This window comes from Megascapheus bottae, chromosome 15 (genome assembly GCF_031878675.1).
Source record: "Megascapheus bottae isolate mThoBot1 chromosome 15, mThoBot2.hap1, whole genome shotgun sequence".
In the NCBI taxonomy this organism is placed as follows: domain Eukaryota; kingdom Metazoa; phylum Chordata; class Mammalia; order Rodentia; family Geomyidae; genus Megascapheus; species Megascapheus bottae.
Window position 1 is genome coordinate 20,943,862 of NC_143523.1, and position 24,064 is coordinate 20,967,925.

Consider the following 24,064-nt stretch of genomic DNA (forward strand, 5'->3'; position numbering starts at 1 on the left):
CTGAAGGAGAGATGTTGCCATAGTAACTCATGCGGCGCTTTCTTAAAATAGCCAGATCCCCTCTCACCCTAGCTAAGGGCATGAGGGGTGTCTTTGCTCCACTTCCTCAGTCTCGGGGTCACCCAGTCTAACCTTTTGTCCCTGAAAGGAGGAGAACAATAACTCAGACAGCAAGGGAATTCTTGTGAAGTCTTGACTTCTTCCTCCTGATACACCCAGGGTGGGTGCTCAGGATTCGGTCGCCTGGGTCTGAAACTCAGACCCCATTACGGTTCAAGACAGCGTCTCCTTCACGTTCCATCCATAGTCGGTCCTGGGGATTTAGGGGGCGGGTCCGGCCTAAGCTCGCACGGTGCGCGGCGCGCGGCCGCGTGCTCGTGGGGGCGGGAGCGTGTGTGGCATGTAACAGGTCATGTGGCAGTCTCCTAGGGACACGCGTGGGGTCTGGAGCGGGACACGCGTATGCAGCTGCGTCCAACGTGTGGCTTAGGAGGCAATGGGCCAGAGGCCCCTGGACAGGAGTGGGGTGGGGCATGTGAGGAAACCCGGGGCTCCCAATGCTCTCCCCCTCGTCTGGAGTGGGTCCTAGGTTGGCGGGAGAGCCCAGCCAGGACCTAGGGACGAGGGGGTTGGCAACCTCTGGGACTCTGGGTCTTAAGAGAGGGAGGCGTGGGGGGGGATTAGCGTTGCTTGAGCTGCGCGCTGGGGCGGGAGGGGGAGTGGAGGAGGGACTGAGAGGCGGGCGGGCCTGGAGCGAGCGGGAGCCGCGCTGCCTTCACAGCTGAGCTGGGCCCAGCCTCTCCTTTGCCTCTTCTCCGTTCCAGCTCCGGACGAGCAGCGGTGAGTACTGACAGGGCTCTGAGTGGAGACTGCACCCGGGTTGAGCAGGACCCCCACCCCCATTAAGCTTTAAGAACCTGCCTGGCAGGTGGCCCGCATTGCTACCAGGAGCCCCCCACCCTTACCCCTTTATGGTCTCTCCTGGGCTGGACAAGATCGGTCATACCCCTGGAGGGGAGGAGGGGAGGAGGGGAGGGGAGATGCCCCTCCCTAGCCATGGTGACCAGTTTAGGGAAGGGGAGGGTTTGTGTCCGTGTTTGAGTGTGTGAATGTATTCGTGATTTTGACTCTGTGATGTGATTATATCTATGTCTGATATACCTGTCTGTGTGCACTGGTGGGTGAGAGCCTGTATGTGTATATTTGGGTACCTCTTTGTATGCTCCTGCTTAATGAGGTTGTATGTGTAAAACAAGCATGTGTCTTTCCATTACACACATATTTGTTATGACTGAGAGTGTATGAGGGTGTGTCTTTGAGCAGTATGTGTACGTGTGTGTGTCCATGTGTACTAGAGGGTGTTGTCTATGAATCTGTTTAGCACACCCGTTTTTTTTTTTGTGTGTGTGTGTGTGTCTATGCATGTGTGTGTACTTGGAAAATGAATGTCTCTTTTCCACTCACCATCTGTGTACTGGGGATAGGGGCCTCTGTTACGGCCTCTCTCCTTCCTTCTACCTTGTGCCTCTCAGCTCTTCAGTGTCCCCACATAACCCTGTGCTTCCTTTCCTTCCAGGAGGATTGTTTCCCCCTCCCTGAGTGAAGGACCCCTATGAAAAGGAATGCTAAATGGTCCAGGGCTATATGATTATGGTTGGTTGACACTGTTGATCCAGATGTGGGGAATCAGCCTCCCCATATCTGAAGTAGCTCCAAATTGCTACAGGGATTCATCTTAGAAGTTTTTTGTTGTTGGTTTTCTTTTTCTTTCTTTCTTTTTTTTTTTTTTGTGGGTCATGGGGCTTGAACTTGGCCTGGGCAATGTCCCTGAACATTTCAGCTCAAGGCTATACCACCCTACCCTTGAGCCAAGTCCCATTTCCCACTTTCTAGAGGTTAATTGGAGCTAAGACTCTCAGGTCCCTTTGTGCCTGGGCTGGCTTTGAACCTTGATCTTCAGATCTCAGCCTCCTGAGGAGCTAGGATGACATCAGCTTAGAAGTTTTGAGCTAGCTTCCTCTCTCCTCTCAGGCCCCAAGGTAGTAAGAGAACCACAGCCTTCCTGAACCACACCTTTCTCCTCAGATCGCCATAGAAGTAGCTTCCAGGGTTAGGATCAATGATGCATATTCCATACAGGACTAGGATCCTGGAACTCTTGGAAGCTGAGCTCCCTGGCAATTTACCCCCTGCTTCCTTTCCTTTTTTGCAGGCCTATCCGAAGAGCATGCAGCCCCCTCACTCCCCACCTGGCCTTGCCATCCCTGCCCCTCCAGCCTGACCCCCGGAACCAGCATGGCCCAGAGTGCCATGCGCTTTTGCTCAGAAGGTGACTGTGCCATCTCCCCACCACGATGTCCCCGTCGCTGGCTCCCCGAAGGTCCAGTACCACAAAGTCCCCCAGCCAGCATGTATGGCAGCACAGGCTCCCTGCTACGACGAGTGGCAGGTCCAGGTCCCCGAGGCCGGGATCTGGGACGTGTGACAGCACCTTGTACGCCTCTACGCGGTCCCCCGTCACCCCGTATTGCTTCCTCACCTTGGGCACCTTCTTCGCCCACGGGGCAGCCTCCACCAGGGGCCCAGAGCTCTGTAGTCATCTTTCGTTTTGTGGAGAAGGCCAGTGTGAAGCCAGTGAATGGGCTACCTGCTCCCGGAGGTTTGAGCCGGAGCTGGGACCTAGGTGGAGTTTCTCCTCCCAGGCCTACCCCAGCACTTGGGCCTAACCGGAAGTTGCGGCTGGAAGCCTCCACATCAGACCCACTTCCAGCAGGAGGAGGCTCTACCCTTCCTGGCAGACGGGACCCCCTATGTGGGCCATTAATCCCATCCCAGGTTGGGGCAGATGGCCTTTACTCCTCTCTCCCCAATGGGCTGGGGGGCCCCCCTGAGCACCTGGCCACGATATTCCGGGGACCTGCTCATGCTGGATTCCTGAACCAGGTATGCAAATCGCTTCGGGCTCCCTTGGGCCTTTGGGCCCAAGTGAAGGGGCAAGGCTTACCTTAGTGTCAGACTTGGGTTTCTTTCCTGGTCACTCTGCATCCCTTAATATCCTAAATCTCTCTTTCCCTTTGTATTTGTCTCTGAACCTCCATCTCTGCCTCTATGTGTTTTCATTTCTATTCCATATTCTTGTGTCCTTGTATATTGGCTTTATTTCTGGGTGCCTGTACCTTTCTCTCCCTCTATGGCTCAGGGGGACACCTGGTCCTCCCCACGAGAAGTCTCCTCTCATGCTCAGAGAATCGCTCGGGCCAAATGGGAATTCTTCTATGGCTCCTTGGACCCCCCCAGCTCAGGTAAGCCCAGGATCCAGGCCAAGCAAAGAGGGCAGGGCCTTCCACCAGAGTGGCAAAGGGATGGTAGGGTGGCTTCCTTCAGATCTTGGCTCCATTCTTTCTGAATCTTGAGTCAATGAAAGCCCCTTTAGCCTTCAGTCTTCCCATCTGGACTGCAGAGAGGCTGGGCTGTGCCCTGCAGAAAGCTGAGTGGTAAAGGAGGGGGAGGGGTCCCTTTCCTTGGAGTAGAAAAGAGATTGGATTCCTTCAGACTTCTCAAAGCTATGTGACAAAAACGTGGTTATAAATAAGCTCCATTGGCACCAGGATTAAGTAAAGGTTGTGTTCGGAGTGGTGGCTAGACAGTAAAAAAAACTTCCTGCCCTGCCAGTACAAGCAGCTGGGGAGTTCTGAGCAAGATCAAGACAGTGGCCCATGCGGACAAACTGCCTGACCTGGATGCTTATGATTATTTGCAGGTGCTAAGCCCCCAGAAAAGGTCCCCCCATCTCCTCGTGTGGTGGGCTCCGGGCAGGGCTCTGGGGTGGCTGTGGGGCGAGCAGCCAAATACTCCGAAACGGATCTGGATGCAGTGCCCCTGAGGTGCTACCGTGAGACTGACATTGATGAGGTGCTGGCTGAGCGAGAGGAAGCTGACTCTGCCATCGAAAGTCAGCCCAGCTCTGAGGGCCCTCCTGGCACTGCCCGTCCACTCACCCTCCATCCCAGCCCATGCCCTGGCCCTCGTTCCAGCCTGGGCAGTGGCAGTGAGGATGAGGATGAGGCAGGAGGGGAAGAGGATGTGGATGATGAGGTGTTTGAGGTCTCAGAAGGGGCCCGGTAAGTGGGGACCTGGAAAAGAGAGTGACTTCTTCCAAGTAGCCCAGGGACAGGGCTGGGCACAGAGCTGGGAGGGTCAGGAGTTCAGGATCAGGCTGGCTTCATAGTGTTGATGTGGCAGTACAGGGAGCAGAAGTTTCCAGACAGAGGCCTGGCAAAGGACTGGAAATGTAAGGGCAGCTGCTGCAAGACCCAATGAGGTTTGGGGCCAGCCAACCAGAACAAACAGAGTTCTGGAAGATCAGAGGCCAGAGAGTAGAAATCAGCCTAGAGACATGGGAGCATCAGTCCAGATCCTAGGTCCCGGCAGGAGACTGGGGAATTGTGGGGGCTTTCCTTTCTGTCTCACACCCCACTGCAGCTTGGAGCCTCATCTTTTCCTAAGATGTTGCCAGAAATAGAAAAGGGATGGCAGAAGGGAAGCGGATCAGGGGAAAGGAGGAGAAAGGGAGATTAGCAGTGAGAAAGGGAGGGGGATTGGGTGCGGGCAATGGGTGGGGCTTGAAGGCCTCAAAGGCACTGAATTTCTTGGGCTCTGCCTCCTGTGGCTCTTTTTCTTAGGATGTAAAGGGAATGATGGCCCCCTTTATAGATTCAGGGAGAGAATTCAAAGAAATCCTGTCCAACATCTGACCCTGGGTCCCTGATCACTTTTCCCTGTCCCTACAGGCCAGGGAACCAAATGCCTCACACTGGGCCTCTCAAGTCACCTGTGCCCTTTCTACCTGGGACCAGCCCTTCAGCTGATGGGCCTGACTCTTTCAGTTGTGTGTTTGAAGCCATCCTGGAGTCACACCGGGCCAAGGGCACCTCCTACACCAGCCTTGCTTCACTGGAGGCTCTGGCCTCACCTGGCCCAACCCAGAGCCCCTTCTTCACCTTTGAGCTGCCTCCCCAACCCCCAGCTCCCCGACTCGACCCACCTGCTCCTGCCCCACTAGCCCCTCTTGAACCAGATTCTGGTACCAGCTCGGTTGCTGATGGTCCTTGCACACAGAGAGGGGAGGAGGAGGAAGCAAAGGCCAGAACCAAGATGGCCTCAGGGAGGGAACCCCCTAGTCCCTGCCACTCGGAGGACAGCCTTGGGCTGGGGGCAGCACCCCTTGGCAGGTGAGTAAATCCTTTGATGCTTTAGCCTTCCCTCTGAGGGCCACAGGATTAACTAATTAAGGGACAGATTCCTAGTATGAGGAAATGGTTTATATTCCTGACCCTTGAGTGGGGGTGATGAACAGATGTCTAATTTCCTATTTGGAGAATGATTTTCATTGGCCCCTTGCAGGTCCCCCATGGGCTCAGACCCAGTGATTGGAGAAACTATGATTCAGGATTGAAGGATCCCCAGACAACATCCTCTTTCTCTCCTAGAGGGCTCTTTCCTCCCCAAGTGGAATTCCTCACCCTCATTCAGCTTGGAAGCTTTACCAAAGATGCAGTCAGTGGTCCCTCCCATCACCTCCCTCCCCTCCCTCTCCCCACCCCCTGTCATTCAGGCATCTATCACCCTGTTCCAGGAAAGTCCTTTTACAGCCTAACCTTTCTGCCTCGTGCACCCCCCCCCAAGCTACACTCTCAGTCATGGAAACCATGGCAACAGAAGGGGGTGGCCAAGGAGACAGGGTTTCCTAGCAACCAGGAGTTTCCGGCCTCTGTCTCTGGGGTGACAGGTGGCTTTGCAAATAGAGCAGCTGGGGTGGGAAGGGAAGGGGAGGAATAGAAAGGGGATTTAAGGGTTTTACCCTGACCCCCAAACACTCCCCAGGAACCTTTTTTTGTAGGTAGGCTCAAAGAGAAGCTCCTTTAAAAGGCAAAAAATAGGAGGAAAGACTTGGGGGTAGGAGGGTGCTCTTACTGCCCTGAATTTTTTTTTTTTTGCTAGTGCAGGAGCTTGAACTCAGAGCCTGTCTGTGCTCGTGGCTTGTACTCTACCACTTGAGCCACAGCACTGCTTCTGGCTTTTTCTGTTTATGTAGTACTGAGGAACTGAATCCAGGGCTTCATGTATGCTATGCAAGCACTCTACTACTAAGCCATATTCCCAGCCCCTGCCCTCAAATTTTTGCCTGACCCTTCACTCCTCTTCTGTGGCAGCCTATCTTACTCTACCTATGCCCGTATCCTCAGAAACAGAAGACTGTTGTGAGGAGGGCCAGAGTGGAGATGAATAATCTATATCTAATAGCAAATTGTAACCCCTGAGAACCCTGGGGAAGCAGCCAGAACTCCCACAGCAACTAGCTCAATGTTGGTTAGACTTGAAACAGGACTTCCATAGAGGGTAGTAATGATGGAAGCTGGCTGATGAAAAGAAAGCTATCCCTAGAGAGAAGAATATGCCCTTTTTCCTGAGCCCTGATGGCTCCTATCTGTAATCCTAGCAACTCAGGAGGCTGCGACCTGAGGGTTACAGATCAAAGCCAGCCAGAGAAGGAAAGTCCATGAGATTCATCTTCAATTAAGCACCAGAAAACCAGAAGTGGAGCTGCCTCAAAATGGTAGAGCACTAGCCTTGAGCAAAAGAGCTCAGGGACAGTGCCCAAGACCTACCAAAAAAAAAAAAAAAAAGGAATATGCCCATGTCTGTCCCCACACCCCGACCCCAGTCTTGTGGGTCTGGAGACTAACAGATGTGTGGGTAACTCTGGAGGGTTCTACCCCAGCCCTAAACTGGTGTTCTCCCCTGACAGTGAACCACCCCTGAGCCAGCTGGTGTCAGACTCAGATTCAGAGCTGGACAGCACAGAACGTCTGGCCCTGGGAAGCACAGATACCTTGTCCAATGGGCAGAAAGCAGATCTGGAAGCTGCTCAGCGCCTAGCCAAGAGGCTGTTCCGACTAGATGGCTTCAGGAAGGCTGATGTGGCCCGACACCTGGGAAAGAAGTAAAGCCACTGGGCCAGGGCTGAGTTGGGGGCAGGGGAACTCATTCTATGGGCAGCGCCTTTCCATCTCCATGTAATACTCTGGGGTCACAAGGAAGACCAGATGGCACTTTGATACATTCCCTTGAGACACCATCTATCTTTCTGCCCTGCCTGCAGCAATGACTTCAGCAAATTGGTAGCTGGAGAGTACCTCAAGTTCTTTGTCTTCACCGGCATGACTCTGGACCAGGCTCTTAGGTGGGTACTGAATTCTCGGGGGACAGTCCCCATTTCTCCAGTCTTGGTGTGCAGGGAGTCCTTGTCCTTCCTCTAAGTTGTCCTGACATCCTCTGTCCCAAGCTGGCTGGGCATAGAGAAAAGCCAGGGCTACCTTGGGCAGGGCTGACATCCTCCTGTCTTCTCCTTCCTCAGGGTGTTTCTGAAGGAACTGGCCTTAATGGGGGAGACCCAGGAACGGGAGCGGGTGCTGGCCCACTTCTCCCAGCGATACTTCCAGTGCAATCCTGAAGCCCTGTCCTCAGAAGGTGCGCTGTTCACTGTCCCAGAAGCCCACTGAGGCAGACAGGCTGGGCACCCATGTGTGCTTGAAACACATGTGTATGCAGGAGGGAACCAATACACACGTCTGCAGGCATGTGAATGTGCATGTGCCCAGACAGTGCCCAGGTGGCTTCATGTAGGAGGTGCTATCACCTGCGTGGCAAGGCCAGTGCTTGGGTAGCCGGAGTGTTTGCTTAGTTATTCACGTGTGAAGGGCAGTGCGTGGTGGCATCGGTGGGTATTTGCTCTGATCTGCGTGTCCGTGGGAGGTCACCTTGCTTGGGCTTAGCACGGAGAGGCAAGTGCATGTAGGGGCCAAGCCTGGTTGTGGAAGTGGAAAAGGGGGAGAGGTTCTTTACTGAGGGTCTGCTAGAAGAGGAACGAGGAAGAGGGCTCACTAACAGGGCTCAGGTCTTCTCTTAGCAAAGTGGATCCAGGGGGGTCCTGAAAAGGGGCGGGCGATGAAGTGCTTGCTTAGGGAAGGAGGCTGTGGGCCAAGGTTAACCACGCCTCTTTCCGCTAGACGGCGCCCACACGTTGACCTGTGCCCTCATGCTACTCAACACAGATCTCCACGGCCATGTGAGTAGGCAGGGGGGCCGGGGGGAGCCGGGAAACGGGCCCCTCTCCACGTCAAGCTCACCGGCCGCTGTTTCCTTCCTTAGAACATTGGGAAGCGCATGACCTGCGGGGACTTCATTGGGAACCTGGAGGGCCTCAACGATGGCGGCGACTTCCCCAGGGAGCTGCTCAAGGTGTGGGGGCGGGGTAGACGTCGGAGGAGGGAAGGGCTGGGGGCTGGTCTGCAGCGGCGTGGCAGAAGAATGGGCGGGAGGGGAGGATGGGAGCGGGCGGGCGGGCGCTCGGCTCGCGCCGTGACTCAGCCTGGGGACCGCCCCCTCGCCCAGCCCCCACAGCAGGCTGTCTTGGACATGCGCACACGCGTGCGGTCGGCGCACGGGGGAGGGGGAGTCAGCTTTGGAAAACGCGTGAGCAGGCGGCCCGGGACTCTGCATTTGAGGTGTAGCGTTCCCTCTTCCCGTGGCCCCTGAGCACCGAGGCACACACATCTCCTACCCCGCAAAGACCTCGAGGGACTAGAGGTCGAGGGGTCCAGAGCGGCAAAGGCTTCTCCAAGGTCTAGCAAGGGCGCTGAATTTGCCCGAATACTGTTTCCACTTCCTTGAGGAGTACACCCTGCACCCAAGCGCCAGCACTCGAGTTAGGGACGGGGACTTCGGAGGAGAGTAGGAGAAGGGGTGTCCTTGTCCTGGGGGTTCAGTCTTCTCTCTCTTGATGGGGCGATGTTTTTATCCAGGAAGGCCTGGACTCCCTTGAAGAAACTGCCATCATCACATCCATGTGATGGACAGGATATGTCCCAGGGTGGCTGATTCTTGGGGTGTTCTGGGCTTAGGAATTTGGGGATGCATCCGAGCAAGGGAGGTGCGATGTCAGTGAGATCGTGGTGTACTTGTGTGTTGTGTATGTGTGGCAGGGTATCTGAATCAAGGGATATGTGTGACTTGGGGTGCTTTGGTGCCATACATGGCTCTCACCTACGTATATGATATGTATATCATCTATGGAATTATATATCATATGACCTATGATATATATCCCATATAATGACATGTCAGTGATCTGGCGGCGTGTGGTGAATTCGGAGGCATACATCTCGACTATAAGTTGGGGTAAATGTGAAGTGATGGTCTAGCTAAGTACAACTCTGAACTGGGGTGTTCAAGCGCGAGGCGGGATTCATGCCTGGACTTTGGGGTATCTGCGAGTGAGTGCTGAAGTGAAGGCTGTCCCACTACCCTCTCCATTTACCCTCAGCTGGCACGCCGAGCCGGGAGAGAGGGAGCTCCACACCCTCCCGGCAGCCCGCCTTCACGGCCCAAGCTCCGAGCTCTGGGGGAGCCAAGTGCCCCCCGCCCCCCGCCAGCCCCCACGCATGCGCCCCCGCTGGCCTCCGGCCCCTCCTAGCGGCAGCGCCGAGGGCCCCCTGGCGCTCGGGCGCCTCCATTTTGCACGGTCCCCGCCCCCAGCCCTCGCCCTCCCCTCCCTGTCTGCGCCCCCTCTCCCTCACCGAGCGGTGGAGCCGCGCGCTCCGTGCGTCGGTGGGAGCCGGCCGCGCTCGGCCGGGCGCTCGCGCCGGCTGGCTGTCGGGGGAGCTGTCCGCGGGCCCTCCGGGCGGCCCGGGGCCGGGGGCGGGCGGGGGGCATGGCCGGGGGTCTCGGCGTGCGGGCCGGGCCAGCATGATCGGCGTCAACAGCATCCACAGCAGCGCCGGGCGGCTGCGCTCGCGCTCGCTGTGCTCAGTGCGCTACGGGCGCACCCACCGTGGCGCCGAGACCCTGTGCTACGGATGGCCGCAGCGCTCGCGCAGCCTCAAGCCCGTGCTCTACACCGACCTGGTGGTCAGCCGCCTGCAGAGCCGCAAGAAGAAAAAGGCGGTGAGGGCGTGGGAGCCGCGGCCCACTCGGGCTTGGGGTGACTGAGAGGGAGGCTAAGAAAGGTGTCAGGGACGCCTGGAGCAGAGGAGGGCACTGGTAGGGACAAGTGTGTGTGTGTGGGGGGGGGGGCACAACAGGAGCAGAGCTTGTGGGCACACGGAGGTGGGCATGGGCTTTGCAGGGAGGGCCAAGGTGGACCTCACCAACCTTGGGAATGAAGCGGGTTTTGTAGATGGGAGGGGGACACGGGTCTTTTGGAGGGGGTTCTGGACCTTCAAAGGAAGGAAGGTGTATGTGGGCAAAGGGGAGTCTTGAGACTGGGCAAGGGATGAACTGGAAGGCTGGAGGGTTGCAGGTTAGATCTTGGTGGCCACTTCAATGTCCTGTCCAGACGGTTGGGGAGTGAGGGTCCAGGGGCTGATTGGTACTGTGTTTGGGCCAAGTGTGTGCTGGGTGTTGCTCGCTGGGTGCCAGTCCTGTTCTGGGTGGAGGCTGTGGGATGCACCCACCCCGGAGACAGGGTATGAAAGCATGGAAGTGTCTGACTAGCTTATGGCTAGGTATGGCTGGGGACTGCGTGGTGTGTTGGGGAGTAAAGGGGGGGGAGGTAGTGTCCCATCATGGGGAAGGCACCGACGTCACCACTGCACCCAGCTCACACGCAGGCTGTGTCATAAGGCACACACAGCAAAACACGGCACATGCTGGGGACACACCCACTCACAGACAGGCTGGCAGAAGCGCCCCCACAGTTGGAGTCCCTGGCGGGGACCCATATTTCTGGCCACTCCCAAGAAGAGAATCCTTTTAATTGTTCCTGGAGGTCATTCTCTCCTCTGTCATCCCAGGGTCCCCAAATATCTCCTGTGTAAAGTGACAGGTGCAGGAGGCCACAGTGTGGGATGGGAAGGGATTGGAAGGGAAAAGAACTGCTTCAGACTAATGTTTGTTCTCCAGAGACATGAAGTGTTCCTGTGGGCAGGGAGCTGGGGCCCTGCCATTTGGCTTGATGTTGCTGTCTGGGTTGGTGGAAGGCTTGTCCTGGGGTTGAGATCTATTGAGAGTGTTCTCTATGGCAAGGGAGGGGAGGACAGAGTGAATTCTTTGTGGAGGAGAAGGAGGAGGCCTCAGTTTCCTCTGATAACAGCACATGGCTGGGGGAAGGAGTTTCCTGGGCCGCTCTTTCCCATTCCCCTAGAGCTGTGCTTCCCTCGCCAGGCTTGGAGCAGGAGAGCCCCTTCATAACAACAAAGATAATAATAGCAACTGCCAGCTACTATGCAGCAGCCGTATGCAGGGCTCCCTGTGCTAACCACTTGCCCCCACGTGTTGCTATGTTTGTTCTTCCCATGGCTACCTGCCCAGTCACGCAGCTACTATTATGGCGGTGGTGGGGCTGGGCCTGTCTTCATACTCCACACTCTAGAGCCTGGTTTGTTGGTTGTTATTATGCCCTATAGACCCCTCCTCTCCCAAGCAGAAAGATAGGGCTCTGAGCCTGGACATTGGGTCCCTACTGCATCTCCCCAGTACTTACCCATAACCCTGTGATTTGTCCCTCCCCAGGCCTTATACAGCTCCATCAAGAATGAGAAGTTGCAGTGGGCCATGTGAGTCCTGGGGCCATGAAGTGGAGTTAGGGTTGGGGTATGAGGGAGGGGTTACATGGGGAGGCCAAGAAAGACAGGCAGGGCCTCAAGAGTCTAGGGCTCTGGGTGCAGGGACATGGGTATGTGTGAGAGAGGCCCTTAGAGGTAATGAGGCTGCTTCACTTCCTTTTTTGGAGATGCCTGTCTGGACTTGGGGTCTGGTTTGTCTCTGGCTGGGTTGTTATTATAAGCTGGATTGGAACAGAAGAGGGGTACTGAACCATAGAAGGAGGTCCCCTAGCAGACTGGGGAAAGCAGATGTCTCTGGAAGTATAGTCCCACCCAGTAGTATAGGAGGCTCCTTTAAGTTTGAGGGAGTCGAGACATCAGAGAACAGAGAGCTATGTTCCTTTGGGCAGAACCAGAGACTCAGTCTTAGAAGAATCCAGCCTAAGGCAGGACATCTAATTTTGGCCTCTGGGGTCCTAGTCTTGACAACTGAGCCCTTCCTTAAACATCAGTTAATAGGGCCAGGAGCGTGGCCTAGTGGTAGAGTGCTTGCCTAGCATGCAAGAAGACCTGGGTTTGGTTCCTTGGTTACCACGTACATAGGAAAAGGCGAGAAGTGGTGCTGAGGCTCAAGTGGTAGAGCTCTAGCCTTGAGAAAGCCCAAGGACAGTGCTCAGGCCCTGAGCTCAAGCCCCAGGACTGGCAAAAAGAAAACAAAAACAAAAACAGTTAATAGTTTGTATTCTCTGGGCTGGGAGTTTGGCCTAGTAGTAGAGTGCTTGCCTAGCATGCACGAAGACCCAGGTTCGATTCCTCGGTACCACATACGTAGAAAAAAGTCGAAAGTGGAGCTGAGGCTCAAGCGGTAGAGCTCTAGCCTTGAGAAAGTCCAAGGACAATGCTCAGGCCCTGAGCTCAAGCCCAGGACTGGAAAAAAAAAAAGTTTGTATTCCCTACCATCTAGGCATCAGGTTATTGCTGAGTTTAGCTAAATATTCGAAGTTGTGAGGAGACCTTGGGGTGGGTAATGCTCAGAACTAGGACACGGGAGGCTTCCTTGGACACATTTTTTTGCTCAAGACTAGCACTCTGCCACTTGAGCCTCAGTGCCACTCCCTGCTTTTTTGTGTATATGGTACTGAGGAATCAGTGCTCCACGCAAGCTAGGCGAACACTCTACCACTAAGCTACACTCCTAGCCCAAGAAGTATTTGTGAGGCAAAGACATGGCTAAAATGAGTGTGGAGTGGGAAATGGAGGCAGGCCTAGCTGGAATGGTTTAAGCTGGGGAGATGTAATGCTGGCTCCACGTAGTAGAGCATAAAAGCTTCTGCAGCTTCTCTGATGAGGAAGGGATGAGCCAGGGTCTCCTGTTTTTCTTAGCCGTCTTAGGGGACTACTCTGGCAAATCCCAAGCACTGCGGGGAGGGGGGAGGCAGTGTAGAAGCCAGGGCCCATGGGCTGTGTGGGTCCAAGGCCAGCCCCCTCTGAGGCAATCACACCTGCAGAGACGAGGAGGAGCTGAGGCGCTCTCTGTCTGAGTTGGCTGACCCCAACCCCAAGGTCATCAAGAGGGTCAGTGGGGGAAGTGGCAGCGGTTCCAGTCCTTTCCTGGATCTGACCCCCGAGCCTGGGGCGGCCGTCTACAAGCACGGAACCCTGGTGCGAAAGATTCACGCAGACCCTGACTGCAGGAAGAGTATGTGGTTGGATGTCGGGGGTTGGGGGTACGTGGGTGTGGGCCTGCCCTAGGCCTGGGTGACCTGCTTTCCTCCCTGCAGCGCCCCGGGGCAAGAGGGGCTGGAAGAGCTTCCACGGGATTCTCAAGGGCATGATCCTCTACCTCCAGAAGGTGCTGGGGGCGGAGAGGGGGTTGACTGAGGGATGGGTAGTCCTTAGTGGCTTGGGAGAGGGAAACTGGTATCTGGGACTAGACCAGGCTGGGACTGGGGCAAGACAAGACGGGCACCCCTGCAGGAGGAGTACCAGCCCGGAAAGGCTCTTTCTGAAGTGGAGCTGAAGAATGCCATCAGCATCCACCATGCCCTGGCCACCCGTGCCAGCGACTACAGCAAGAGACCACACGTCTTCTACCTGCGCACAGCTGACTGGCGGGTCTTCCTCTTCCAGGCCCCGTAAGTATCAGACCATGCACCCCAACTCCCCCCTTCCTCAGTGGCCTCCTTCCTTCCCACACTATGTACCAAACATGGACTGGGCAACCTTGGACAGGAGCCTTAGGCCCAGGACCCTAGGGCTGTGCTGTCTCTCTAGGAGCCTGGAGCAGATGCAGTCCTGGATCACTCGCATCAACGTGGTGGCCGCCATGTTCTCTGCACCTCCCTTCCCAGCTGCCGTTAGTTCCCAAAAGAAGTTCAGCCGCCCTCTGCTACCCAGTGCTGCCACCCGCCTCTCCCAGGTAGCCACAGCCCCCTGGGTCTGAGTGACAGTGGGTTAGAGAGGGGGCAGGTCCAGGCTGCATACTGTGTATGCTTAGGTAACTGTCTAGTCCTCTCTATACTGGCCGAGGGGTGACAGGCAGAGGCTGAAATCCAGAGCCAGTGCTGCATGCTAAGCTGGAAAACACAGACATGGTGTTTTGCTGGTTCAAAGGGGACATCTGGTTAAAATTTGCACAAAATGCTGAGTGTTGTCAGCTCGTGTCTGTGATCCTAGCTACTCAGGAGGCTGAGATCAGAGGATCATGGTTTGGAGCCAGCTGGGACAGAAAAGTCTGAGAGATTCTATTTATTTACATTTTTATTTATTTATTTCTTTAATTTGTGGGTCATGGGGCTTGAACTCATCCCGGGTGCATCTCTGAGCTCTTCAGCTCAAGGCTACCACCCTACCCTTGAGTCAAGTCCCACTTCCCATTCTCTAGAGGTTAATTGGAGATAAGAGTCTCAGGTCCCCCTTTGTGCCAGGGCTGGCTTTGAGCCTTGATCCTCATATCTCAGCCTGCTGAGTAGCTAGGATTACAGGCGTGAGTCACCATGCCCGGCTTAGAAAAAGCTGAGTAAGAGTGCAAGGCCCTGAGTTTAAGCCTCTATACAAGCACAAAACAACTGGAGATACTACCCAGCTTGCACACACTAGTAACACTGACAGGCTCGCATGTCTGCTAGGAGGAGCAGGTTCGGACCCATGAGGCCAAGCTGAAGGCCATGGCAAATGAGTTGCGAGAGCACAGAGCCACCCAGCTGGGAAAGAAGGCTCGAGGCAAGGAGGCCGATGAGCAGCGGCAGAAGGAAGCCTACTTGGAATTTGAGGTAAGGACGTTCTCCCTGCCTTGCACCTCCACCCCCCCCCCCCCCGGCTCTAGGAGTGTAACCAGCTGGGTGATCTTGGGCAGATTTTTGAGCTTTAGTTTTGTCTTCTGGGCAACAAAGCTAAGATTCCAAACTTACTAGAGTAAGGAGTGACCTGTATGTCATATGTCAAATGTTCCATGTCCCTAGTTCTCGCAGAACCCATTGTGAGGCAGCCTGTGGGGTGGGGTGGGCCAGGGAGGAGAGTGGGCTCTTACGGCCTTTGGCCTTCTTCTCAGAAATCCCGCTATGGCACCTATGCAGCGCTGCTCCGGGTCAAACTGAAGGCAGCCTGTGAAGAGCTGGATGCCATAGAGGCAGCCCTGGCCCAGGCTGGAAGCACGGAGGACGGACTCCCCCTGCCTCACTCCAGTCCCTCTCTGCGGCCCAACCTGCCTAGCCAGCCCCGGGTTTCTCGGTCCAGCTCAGAGGCCCGAACAGGCAGTGCAAGGAGAAAACCCTGAGCAGGGAGTGGAAGCCTGGGGGCGGTGCCTGCGTGGCACTTGCATGAAGATGTGACCCTGCCTGGCTCGGGCCACCCACAAGGGCCTTCTGGCCCAGGGCCCGACCGCGCCGGACGCGGTGTCCGGGGCAGGGCAGGGCAGGGCAGGGCAAGGGCTTCAGAAGCCGAGGCTGAGGGCCTTTCTGAGACCCCCTTTTTGTGATAATGTTTTGCACTTTTTGGTACCGGGTGGGTGGGGCGGGCGGGGCCGGTGCCCCTGAACTTTTGATGTGGTTTTTTTTTTTTCCTGTGGGGGAGGCTTGACAACATTTCTGCTTTTTGCTGAGACCACCGACCCTCACACCAGCAACCCCTCTGTCCTGGTGCCTGCCAGGAGCTGGGCTAAGCTGGTTTTCCTCCTTCTCCCCAAGGGCTCACCCTTCTGTTTCCAGAGGTGGAGAAAGGGCGTCCATGTTGAGACCCCCTCCATAGGCTTGAGCGGCCCAGCCTGCTTGCCTCCCTCAGTGGGCCCTGCCCTTTGTACAGCCTCCACCCTCATTAAAACTGCTCTGAATTGCCAGCTGGGCCTCCTTCTGTACTCTCAGCTTGGGGCCAGCACCAGAAGCTGGTTCTAGAGACAGGAGTGGGATCAGAGGAGTCACATTAAGGCTGTCATAGCTGGGAAAAGGGTCTTCTGCTTCCCATGAGAATCCTTTATTCACCTCAGCGGAGCTGTGGAGATGAGGTGTTAAATAAGATTTGGACTGAGTAGAGATGCTGTACAGAGGGCTCTAGGAAGGGGGGCTGGAAGGTGGGTAGCAATTCAGTGCACCTGAGGCTGGGGGTGCCCATGACACAGCCCTCCTGGTGGCTCAGGAGGGGGGCCCAGCTTCTCCGCCTCCTCCTCCTCCTTCACGGACTGGCTCCCATAGGCGCTGTCTTCCTTCACGTCTGCTAGGGCGACACAGGGGAAAGGAACTGGAGAGTGAAGGCCCCACACCTCCCATCCCAGACCCGAATCCACCCTCCAGGTCTTCCCCATACGTTACCTGATGTACTGGGCAGCTTCTCTCTGGACTCAGGGCCCTTCAGCAGTCTCACTCCCTCATCAAGACCCATGTCAGATAGGGCATCGAGCAGGTATGCTAGGTCCCCCCCAGCCAGCTGAGAAGGAAGAGCAGGAGGAGGTCTGAGTGATGCTTAGGCTGTGGGACTGGGAGTCCTGGGGCAAGAATACATTAGCACTGAGACAGGGAGAGCGGCTGGGGGCTCAGCAGGGTACAGGCTGCCCCACCTTGTAACTGCGCAGGAGGCTGCTGCTGGGCGAGGCCGTCTTCCGGTATGTGTCTACCAGACTGCGCAGCCCCAGTCGCTCTGCCAGCTCCGCCCAGCTGCCCTGGGCTTCTGGCCCATCTAGTAGCTGCTCCAGGTTCTGCAGAGTTGCATCCCCGAGTGACAGCCCTGGCCCTGAGGGGATACGGATAAATAGGTCAGTTCCTTGAGGTGGGCAGAAACACAGGGACCAGGATACTACTTTTCTTCCTGGCAACCTGACAGACAATACAGACAGGGTCATGGGCAACAAATGGAAGACAAGGATGGAGAGGGAACCTTTACCCCCTGAAGGGGGCGAGGAAGCCTCTAGATCCAGAAATACCTCACCTTCTGGGCTGGGTGGGGCGAGGGGGGGCTCCATGGTGTTCTGAGCAGCATTTAGGAGCAAAGTCTTCACCTGGGGGGGGGACAGCTTTGACTACCTCCCCATCCCAGTCCTTAAGCCCACATTCTATGCCTAGTCTCAATCCCAGGAGGTATCTGGTGCCCTAGAGTGGCTGCTGCCAGGCTGGCCACCATACCTTGGTGCTGTGTGTGAGATCAAGAGGTGTGTGACCCCGGAAGCTGTTTCGGGTATCACTCTCAGGCCCTTCAGAGTCTGAATCACTCCCAGAGGTAGGAGGGGAAGGAAGTGGGCACAAGGGCTCCTCATTCTCAGCATGGATGTCAGCTCCTAGGAGGTGTGCGTTATTGAGAGGGGACGTGGGGGAGGGGAGGCGCATAGGAAGGGCTGCAAAATAGGGGAACTGGGTGACACCCTTTTCTTCCCTCTGCCTCTAAGGGTAAGACTGACCAGCTTTTAGGAGGAGACGTGTAAGGGTTGGAGATCCCAGTCCAGCTGCCAGGTGGAGAGGTGTGTTTCCAGCAAAAGTACGGGCATTGACATTGGCATGAAGCTGTGGAGTGCCAAGGGTGTAGTGACCCAGCATGGTCCATCTGGCCAGCCTGTCCCACACTACCCTAACCCCAAGCCACCCCTTTTATAATCTTCATTCTCACCTTGGTGACCAGATGGGTGACTAACCCCAGCTCCTCCATCTCTGTTGCTAGATGCAAGGCTGTCCGCCCTCCCTGCCTCTCTGTAGCCTCTACTTCAGCTCCATTGTCTACCAGCAGATCCAGGCACTCAGGGCTTCGGGCCCGAACTGCCAGGTGTATTGGGTACAGTCCTAAGGGAAACAGTATACTGTGTCTGCAGCTGTGACACCGAAGTGGCCCTTGACCAGTCACCTTGACATTGCTTGTCCACTCACCAGATGCCCTCCCTGCTCCCCACTCATGCACTCCTCGGGCAGAAGAGATAGGGAACTTACCTTCAAAATCAGGCATATGCAACATCTGAAGGACAGTAGGAGTCCTGGTGCACAGCAGTGCATGCAACAGGTCTGGGGCTCCAGCACCTGTCCTCAGTGCCAGGTGAACAGCTGAGTCTCCGTGTCTATCCAGCAGTGCTGGGTCTGCACCCATCTGCAACAGGAAGCTTACCACCTTTGTCTGCCCAGTGATCACTGCCAGATGCAGAGGCGTCTGTGGAAGAAGGCAGGCTGAGCCAGGCCCATACAGCTTAGGATAGCTCTCAACCCATCTCTTACAGTAGCTGCCCCTCACCTGGCTCAGGTGGTTGGTGAGGTTGACCACATCAAGGTGCTGGGCATGGTAGATGACATGGACTATCTGCTCAAAAACGCTGGTCTGCCCATGGATGATGGCCAGGTGCAATGGCCTGAGGGTTGGAGAGTGAGATTCTGTTCTAGTAAGCCCAGCCACTTGGCATCTTTAGCCCTCAAAATCCCACTGTTTCATAGTCTCCATCACCGGAACCTGTTGAACCCAGAACATCTCCAAGGGCATCGATGTATCTGAACTTAATCTTTCCCACGCCTTTTTATGGGGTAGTTACTATTGCCCTGCCCTTTTCCCAGTTTGGAGAGGTTGGGTACCATAAACAGAACCAGATCATAGCAAGGTCTGACTTTAAGGCCTGGTTTATCCAACTCCAGGGTCAGGCTCTTTGCTGGTCCCTCCCTCCCCTGCCCCAACCCCTTTGATCCGAGCCCCAGGAAGCCCAGCCCCCTCTTGCCCATTTCCCTCCCCGCCCATTCGCGCCACCTACGTATCTCCATTTTCGTCCTGCGCCGCCAGCAGGTGGCGCTGCCCCGCCAGCAGCGAGCGCGCATCGGCGGTGATGCCGTAGTCCAGCAGGGCGCGGGCGCTGCGCAGCGCCAGGCCGAAGAGGCGCGCGTTGTACTCACGGGCTAGGGAGGGGGCGACACACAGTGTGGGTGCCGGATAGGCCCTGGCCCCGTGTCTTGCCCTCATCCTGGTGTCCATACCTTGCTGCAGCCCGTCGGGAGCCTCAGGCTCCCCTTGTGGGTTCCCAGGCTCGTCTGCTTCCTCCCTGGCATCCCCGCTGGGCGCCCCCGCTGCCATCTGCGCCCCGCCCCCGCCGCCCGGGTAGCAGCCCATTGGGGCTGCACCGGACTGGTAGGGACTGTAGGCCAGGGAAGAGGGGAAAAAGCCAAGGCTGCCACCTGTGGGTACAGACCAGGCTGTAGGGAGCAAGGCATTAGCCAGGACTCTCCCAGATTTCTCCTCTCCTGCATTTTTCTTTCCTTCTCCGGGCCACCAGCACCCCCCATCTCCTCCTCCTCCTCCCCCTCCAGACCCCCCTCACCTCCTCCTGCTCCTCCATAACCTCCAGCGGAGCCCCCAGAGCCTCCGCCCATATGGGAACCACCGCCGAAGTGCTGGGAGAAGGTGGGCAAGACCTTCCTCCTCTTCCGCTGCACTTCCTCCTTGTCTGGGGGAAGAGGGAGTTAAACCCATCATCCACAGCTCATGCTTAAGTTTCTTTTCCCTCCAAATCCTCAAATCAGCTCCCAAGAAACACCTCCTGGGTGCCTCCTGTCCCTCCTGGCCCCCTCCAACCCTTGAGTGGTCCTCAAGTCCCCTCCAGCTCCACCTTCCACCAGAGGGTAATAGGTGAATTGCTTGGAGTCTGAGACATCTCCCCCACGCTTGCGTTTTAGTTGCAGGAACACCGTTACAGGCCGTTCAATCTTCATCTTGTGATAGGGCGGTGTGCGGAACACAATGGCATACTGAGGGGGGAGGTGGAGAGACACAGAGTGTCAGTGAGGTCTTTGCTTAGTTCACTTCCTTCCCACCCGGGGTCCTTAAATACCTGTTTGTGAACATCTGTAGGAGAGAAGTCCCCAAAGGCCTGCCATCCATTCTCATCATCCTCATAGAACCGAACCTCTATGTCATCTGCAGGGAAACTTGAAGCTTAGCCACTGCTCCTGGTGGGATCTCCAGGTCCCCCTGTCCTGGAGCTGCCTTGACCCTCAGTCTTAGACACCCCTGTCCTTACTGGACTCTAGCCTCACCTTTCTGCACTTTGTCACAAAGCAAGTAAACTTCATCTCCACCTCGTACAGAGCCTGCTGTCTTGTCCATTCGAGAAATCTTCAGGTTTGAAGCCCCTGGAGATTCTGGGGGAGGGGTAGGATGAGGAATGAGTTAGTTGAGAAGATACAGTGGATGGAGCTGGGCCTTTGGGGCCATTCATTAATTCAATAACCTCAGGAATTACTCTATCATTTACCAAAGACATAAGCCACACTCAGATCGGTTCAAGGCCACTCAGCTCACACATGGAAAGGTCAGATTCAACCCCAAATCTATTTGACTGAACAGCATGAAGGTGCCCCACATTCTTTCCTTCTTTCTCCTCCTTGGTACCCTGGCCAGTCAGGATACTCACTGCTGTCATGGATGGGCTGGGAGATAACAGGCGTCAGGGGTCGGGAGAAGGAGCCATCGCTGTCTCGAAGGAAAGCAGAGAAGCGCAGCCGCACAATACTCAAATCCATGACTTTCTTCAGCTCTTTGGCCTCCTGTTCCAGTTCCCGCTTCTCGGCCTCTGCATTGTGAACACATGTGTGACCTCATGGCACCTCCTCTTCCACTGCCCTTTCCATGAGCTCCACTCACTCTGCCTGTCCCCATACCTGTAAGGCCTTGGGGCCTGGAGCGGAGCCTTTGCCTTTGAAGTTTTTGTATCATAATCTCCATCATGTTCTTCTTGGTCACATGCAGGACACCCAGGTTATTAAATCTGGGGAGGAGAAGGGGTTCGAGGCCTTGGCCCATGATGCTTTTGTCTTCTGAGGCAGCAACCCCACTGCCAGGCTCAAACTAGCCCCTGTTCTATGAGGGAACTGTTGTAGATTATACCTGGGCCCTTAGATTTTGGGACAAAATTATTCTTTCCTTTTTGTCTAAGTACACAGGTGGTCTGGGGCCTAAGGTTGGGCAGGTAACGAGGGGATATCCCAGTGGGGGCTAGGGTTAGATGACACCTACTGGGCAGTCATGTCCTTAGGCCCCACAGACACAGCGCAGACCCCTAGATCGGAGCATTGTTTGCCCACCAGGCTGTGGGCATGAGCACGAGGTGGGTCACTGTGTGTTACCAGGTCCACTTCAATCTTGGCTAGTCCCTCGTAGTTACAGATCTGAGAGGGAAAGGGGGTTGTCAGGAACATCTCTGGACATACTGTCCCTTCTCTCGCCCTCTAGCACTATCCTTGCTCACCTTGACAGTGGGGTAGGTCTTCCGGCCCTTCTCACTGGAGGCACCTGGCAAGCCTCCGTGGGAGGGGCCTTCACAGCCATATCGAAATCGGAAGCCTCGCTGAAGTTTAGATGGCACAGTGACTTTGTGATCAGGAGAGACCACCCCAGGCAGACAGAGCCCTGGCCAGCGGCGATGACAGCGACCAGCACTGTTTGCCTTGGACCCCCCCCCTCCCATCCACACACACACTATGATCAGCAGCAAACAGACATCAGATCCACATAAGCCACCTAGGACCCAGCTACAACTACCCTACTTGCTCCTAAAGCTGTTCCCATACCATCCTTTTGCTTACTTACCTGCTTAGGCTGTTCCACGATCACTAGGTAGGGGACATCAGCTGGGGACAAAAAGGGTCTTGCTGAGCCAGGCTCTGAGTCCACTTCCCACACAAAGAGAGCATGTGCTTACCCACCTCTCCCAAGAGGAGGTCAGTGGACTTACCTGCCTCTGGGGCTGTGTTCTTGAGATCCACAAGGGGGGGATTGAATTTGAAATCATCATATTCAGCGAGGCTATCCAGAGCCTGGTTTGGAGACAGGAGGTGGCAGCTGATTCTGAGCACTCTGGAGCCCTTCACCTCCCAGGGCCAAGGCCTTAGTAGTCATTCCTCCTCAGGTCCCCTGGAAAGCTCTCTTCAGAATCAGAGTTTGCAGACAGATAGACCCATAGGCAGGCTCAGATACATACAGGAATAAGTAAGCAGAAGAGGCTCCAGCAGTCAAGCAGACAGACACAGGGAGCACCGGCCACCTTCAGGGCCAGTGTAAGTGACTCACTGGGTTGTAGCAATTGTCCATGACTCTGGGCTAGGCCCGGTTCTCTCTGCAGTCTTCCGCCCCTAGTTTGGCTTCCCAGAGTTACAGGCGCCAGCCTAAAGTGAAGGGGAGTGGTGAGGAAAACGAGAACAGGTCAGGACACCGGTGTGAAGGAGCGGGGGTTCCAGATTTTGGGGAGGGTCCGATCTCTTCCCGCTGCCCGTCCGGGTGTGGCGAGTAAGATCCGGTGGAGGTCGAGATCCGGAGCTGGGCTGGGCTAGGGAAGGGGCAGAAAGTTAGCAGTTTAGGAAAGTCCCGAAAATACCAGGGGGAGGCGGGGCTAGAGGGGGCGGGCCTGGAAATGACGCCTAGGCACCGCCCCGGAGCAGGAGGGGCTGGAGTCGCTCTCCAGCCTGAGGCCGCCCGTGGACCGTCCGCCGGTAGAGCAGCTCTGAGAATCTGGGAAGCCCCAGTGGTTGTTGAGCCCCCTCTTCCCCTCAGACAGGTGCTGTGGACGTGAGGGTCTTTTACTGTAAGCAGGGGAGCTTACAGTCTAGGGTCAGGTCCCCCCTCTCCTAACCCACCCCGGAGCAACCTTGGGATTTTCTGTCTGGAGGGAGGCCCCGGCTGATTCACCCGGGGGCTTTTGGGGGGGCATTCCTGCAGCCTCCTTTTCGGATGGTCTGTAGGCGGGGGCTCTTCCCAGGGGGCCCGGGGGCTCTGGGCCGCAGGACCGGGGACGGAGTCCCGCTGGGATAGACTCCCCTCTCTCCCGGAACATCTTCGCACGCACGCGGCACCGCGGCACCGCGCTGACGCACAGCCGGGGCTGCAGACAGACAGACCCATAGGCAGGCCGAGATACACATAAGAGTAAGTGAGCAGAGGAGGCTCCAGTAGACAAGCAGACAGACACAGGAGGCACAGACGTGTATCAGTGTGTGTCCATGGCGTGTGTTTCGGCTCTGGTGCCTGCTGGTATCCCTGGGCGGCTCGCTGCGGGCACCTGCCTGCCAGAGCACAGCGGATGGGTGGGGCCGGGTGAGCACCGGAGTTAGTGCGTGGAAGGCGTCTGTCCAGGCACCGGTGTGCAGTGCGCACGCCCGTTTGCCCCTGTGCAGCGTGCGTCTGGCCGCGGGGCCGGCGCGAGTGCGGTGTGTGTCTGAACGACGTGTACTAACATGTCCGCTCCGTGCGCGCGCTCTCAGTGCGTCCGCCGCTCTCTGGCCCCCGGGGTCAGTCACCGCCAGTCCCTCCTCTCTCCCTGCTCTGTTTCTTGGCCACCCGGAGGTCTGAACCCGGCCACTCACCGTGGCGGCGGCTCTCGTTCCGCTCCTCTCCTGACCGACCCTCCTCCAGCCAGTCGCCACACTCTCCAGCCGGGAAAGCCCCTAGTTGGCCCCCCGGAGGGGGGAAATTCCCGTGACGTTTCTGTGCGTCACGCCCCGTGTCCCTTTTCATTGGCTGAAAGTTTAACTCCGGGACGTAGAGAGCCAATCAGACGCGATGCAGGTGCGTGGTGGGGGTGGGCTCAGAGGAGAAAGGTTCACGGAGGGCGGGAGCTGGGATGAGGTTCACCCGGAGGGGGCCCCTGGCGGCCGGGGAGGGGACCAGGAACTCGGTGCCACTCCCTGCTGGAGGTCGGGACTCGGGACTCCGGTCTCTTCACCCACTCTGGCTTGGGAGCCCTGCTGCCATTCCGCTTTTGCTGCGTCTACCACTTGGCTGCCCCAGAAGCCGGGGAACCCCAAGGGGAAGCCAGCGGGCCTCAGAAGGGCCCCCTGCTGGGAAGAGTTAAGGGAAGAGGAAGGAAGTTGACTTTGCGGTCAGTCCCCGTCGCCACCTGGCGGCCTCTCTGGAGCCACAAAGGAACGCTGTACAGACTCTTAGGGTTTTCCTTTTGCTTTGGTGCTGGGTCTGTTAAGTCTCAAAGCTTCAGGAAAAGACTAAAAGACTAAAACTTAACGGTAAGC

At 56.4% G+C, this 24,064-nt stretch overlaps 2 protein-coding genes across 3 annotated transcripts; one reads left to right on the plus strand and one right to left on the minus strand.

Annotated features, from left to right (window-relative positions):
* Positions 1-745: 745 nt before the first annotated feature.
* On the plus strand, positions 746-15,936 carry Psd (pleckstrin and Sec7 domain containing). Its single transcript, XM_090346009.1, has 17 exons — positions 746-840; positions 2,213-2,943; positions 3,200-3,302; positions 3,761-4,121; positions 4,791-5,231; positions 6,809-7,003; positions 7,163-7,243; positions 7,418-7,530; positions 8,070-8,128; positions 8,212-8,301; positions 11,572-11,615; positions 13,112-13,302; positions 13,385-13,455; positions 13,581-13,738; positions 13,878-14,022; positions 14,732-14,875; positions 15,154-15,936. Exons 2-17 carry the CDS (start codon positions 2,296-2,298, stop codon positions 15,376-15,378), a joined length of 3,069 nt encoding a protein of 1,022 aa, XP_090202135.1. The 5' UTR covers positions 746-840; positions 2,213-2,295; the 3' UTR covers positions 15,379-15,936.
* Positions 15,937-16,054: 118 nt separating this feature from the next.
* On the minus strand, positions 16,055-23,491 carry Nfkb2 (nuclear factor kappa B subunit 2). 2 transcript variants are annotated; one of them, XM_090346003.1, is made up of 23 exons: positions 23,402-23,491; positions 22,113-22,207; positions 21,778-21,859; positions 21,633-21,673; positions 21,292-21,390; positions 21,060-21,211; positions 20,705-20,811; positions 20,458-20,616; positions 20,081-20,185; positions 19,876-19,961; positions 19,654-19,792; positions 19,366-19,491; positions 19,025-19,222; positions 18,805-18,946; positions 18,300-18,414; positions 18,005-18,218; positions 17,691-17,860; positions 17,485-17,587; positions 17,213-17,364; positions 17,019-17,088; positions 16,651-16,823; positions 16,406-16,520; positions 16,055-16,307 (listed from the first exon to the last, which is right to left on the minus strand). In XM_090346003.1, exons 2-23 carry the CDS (start codon positions 22,131-22,133, stop codon positions 16,180-16,182), a joined length of 2,697 nt encoding a protein of 898 aa, XP_090202129.1. In that variant the 5' UTR covers positions 22,134-22,207; positions 23,402-23,491; the 3' UTR covers positions 16,055-16,179. The 2 variants fall into 2 exon arrangements, with proteins under 2 accessions (XP_090202129.1, XP_090202128.1); XM_090346002.1 differs by having other exon boundaries at positions 16,055-16,310.
* Between the last annotated feature and the right edge of the window lie 573 nt (positions 23,492-24,064).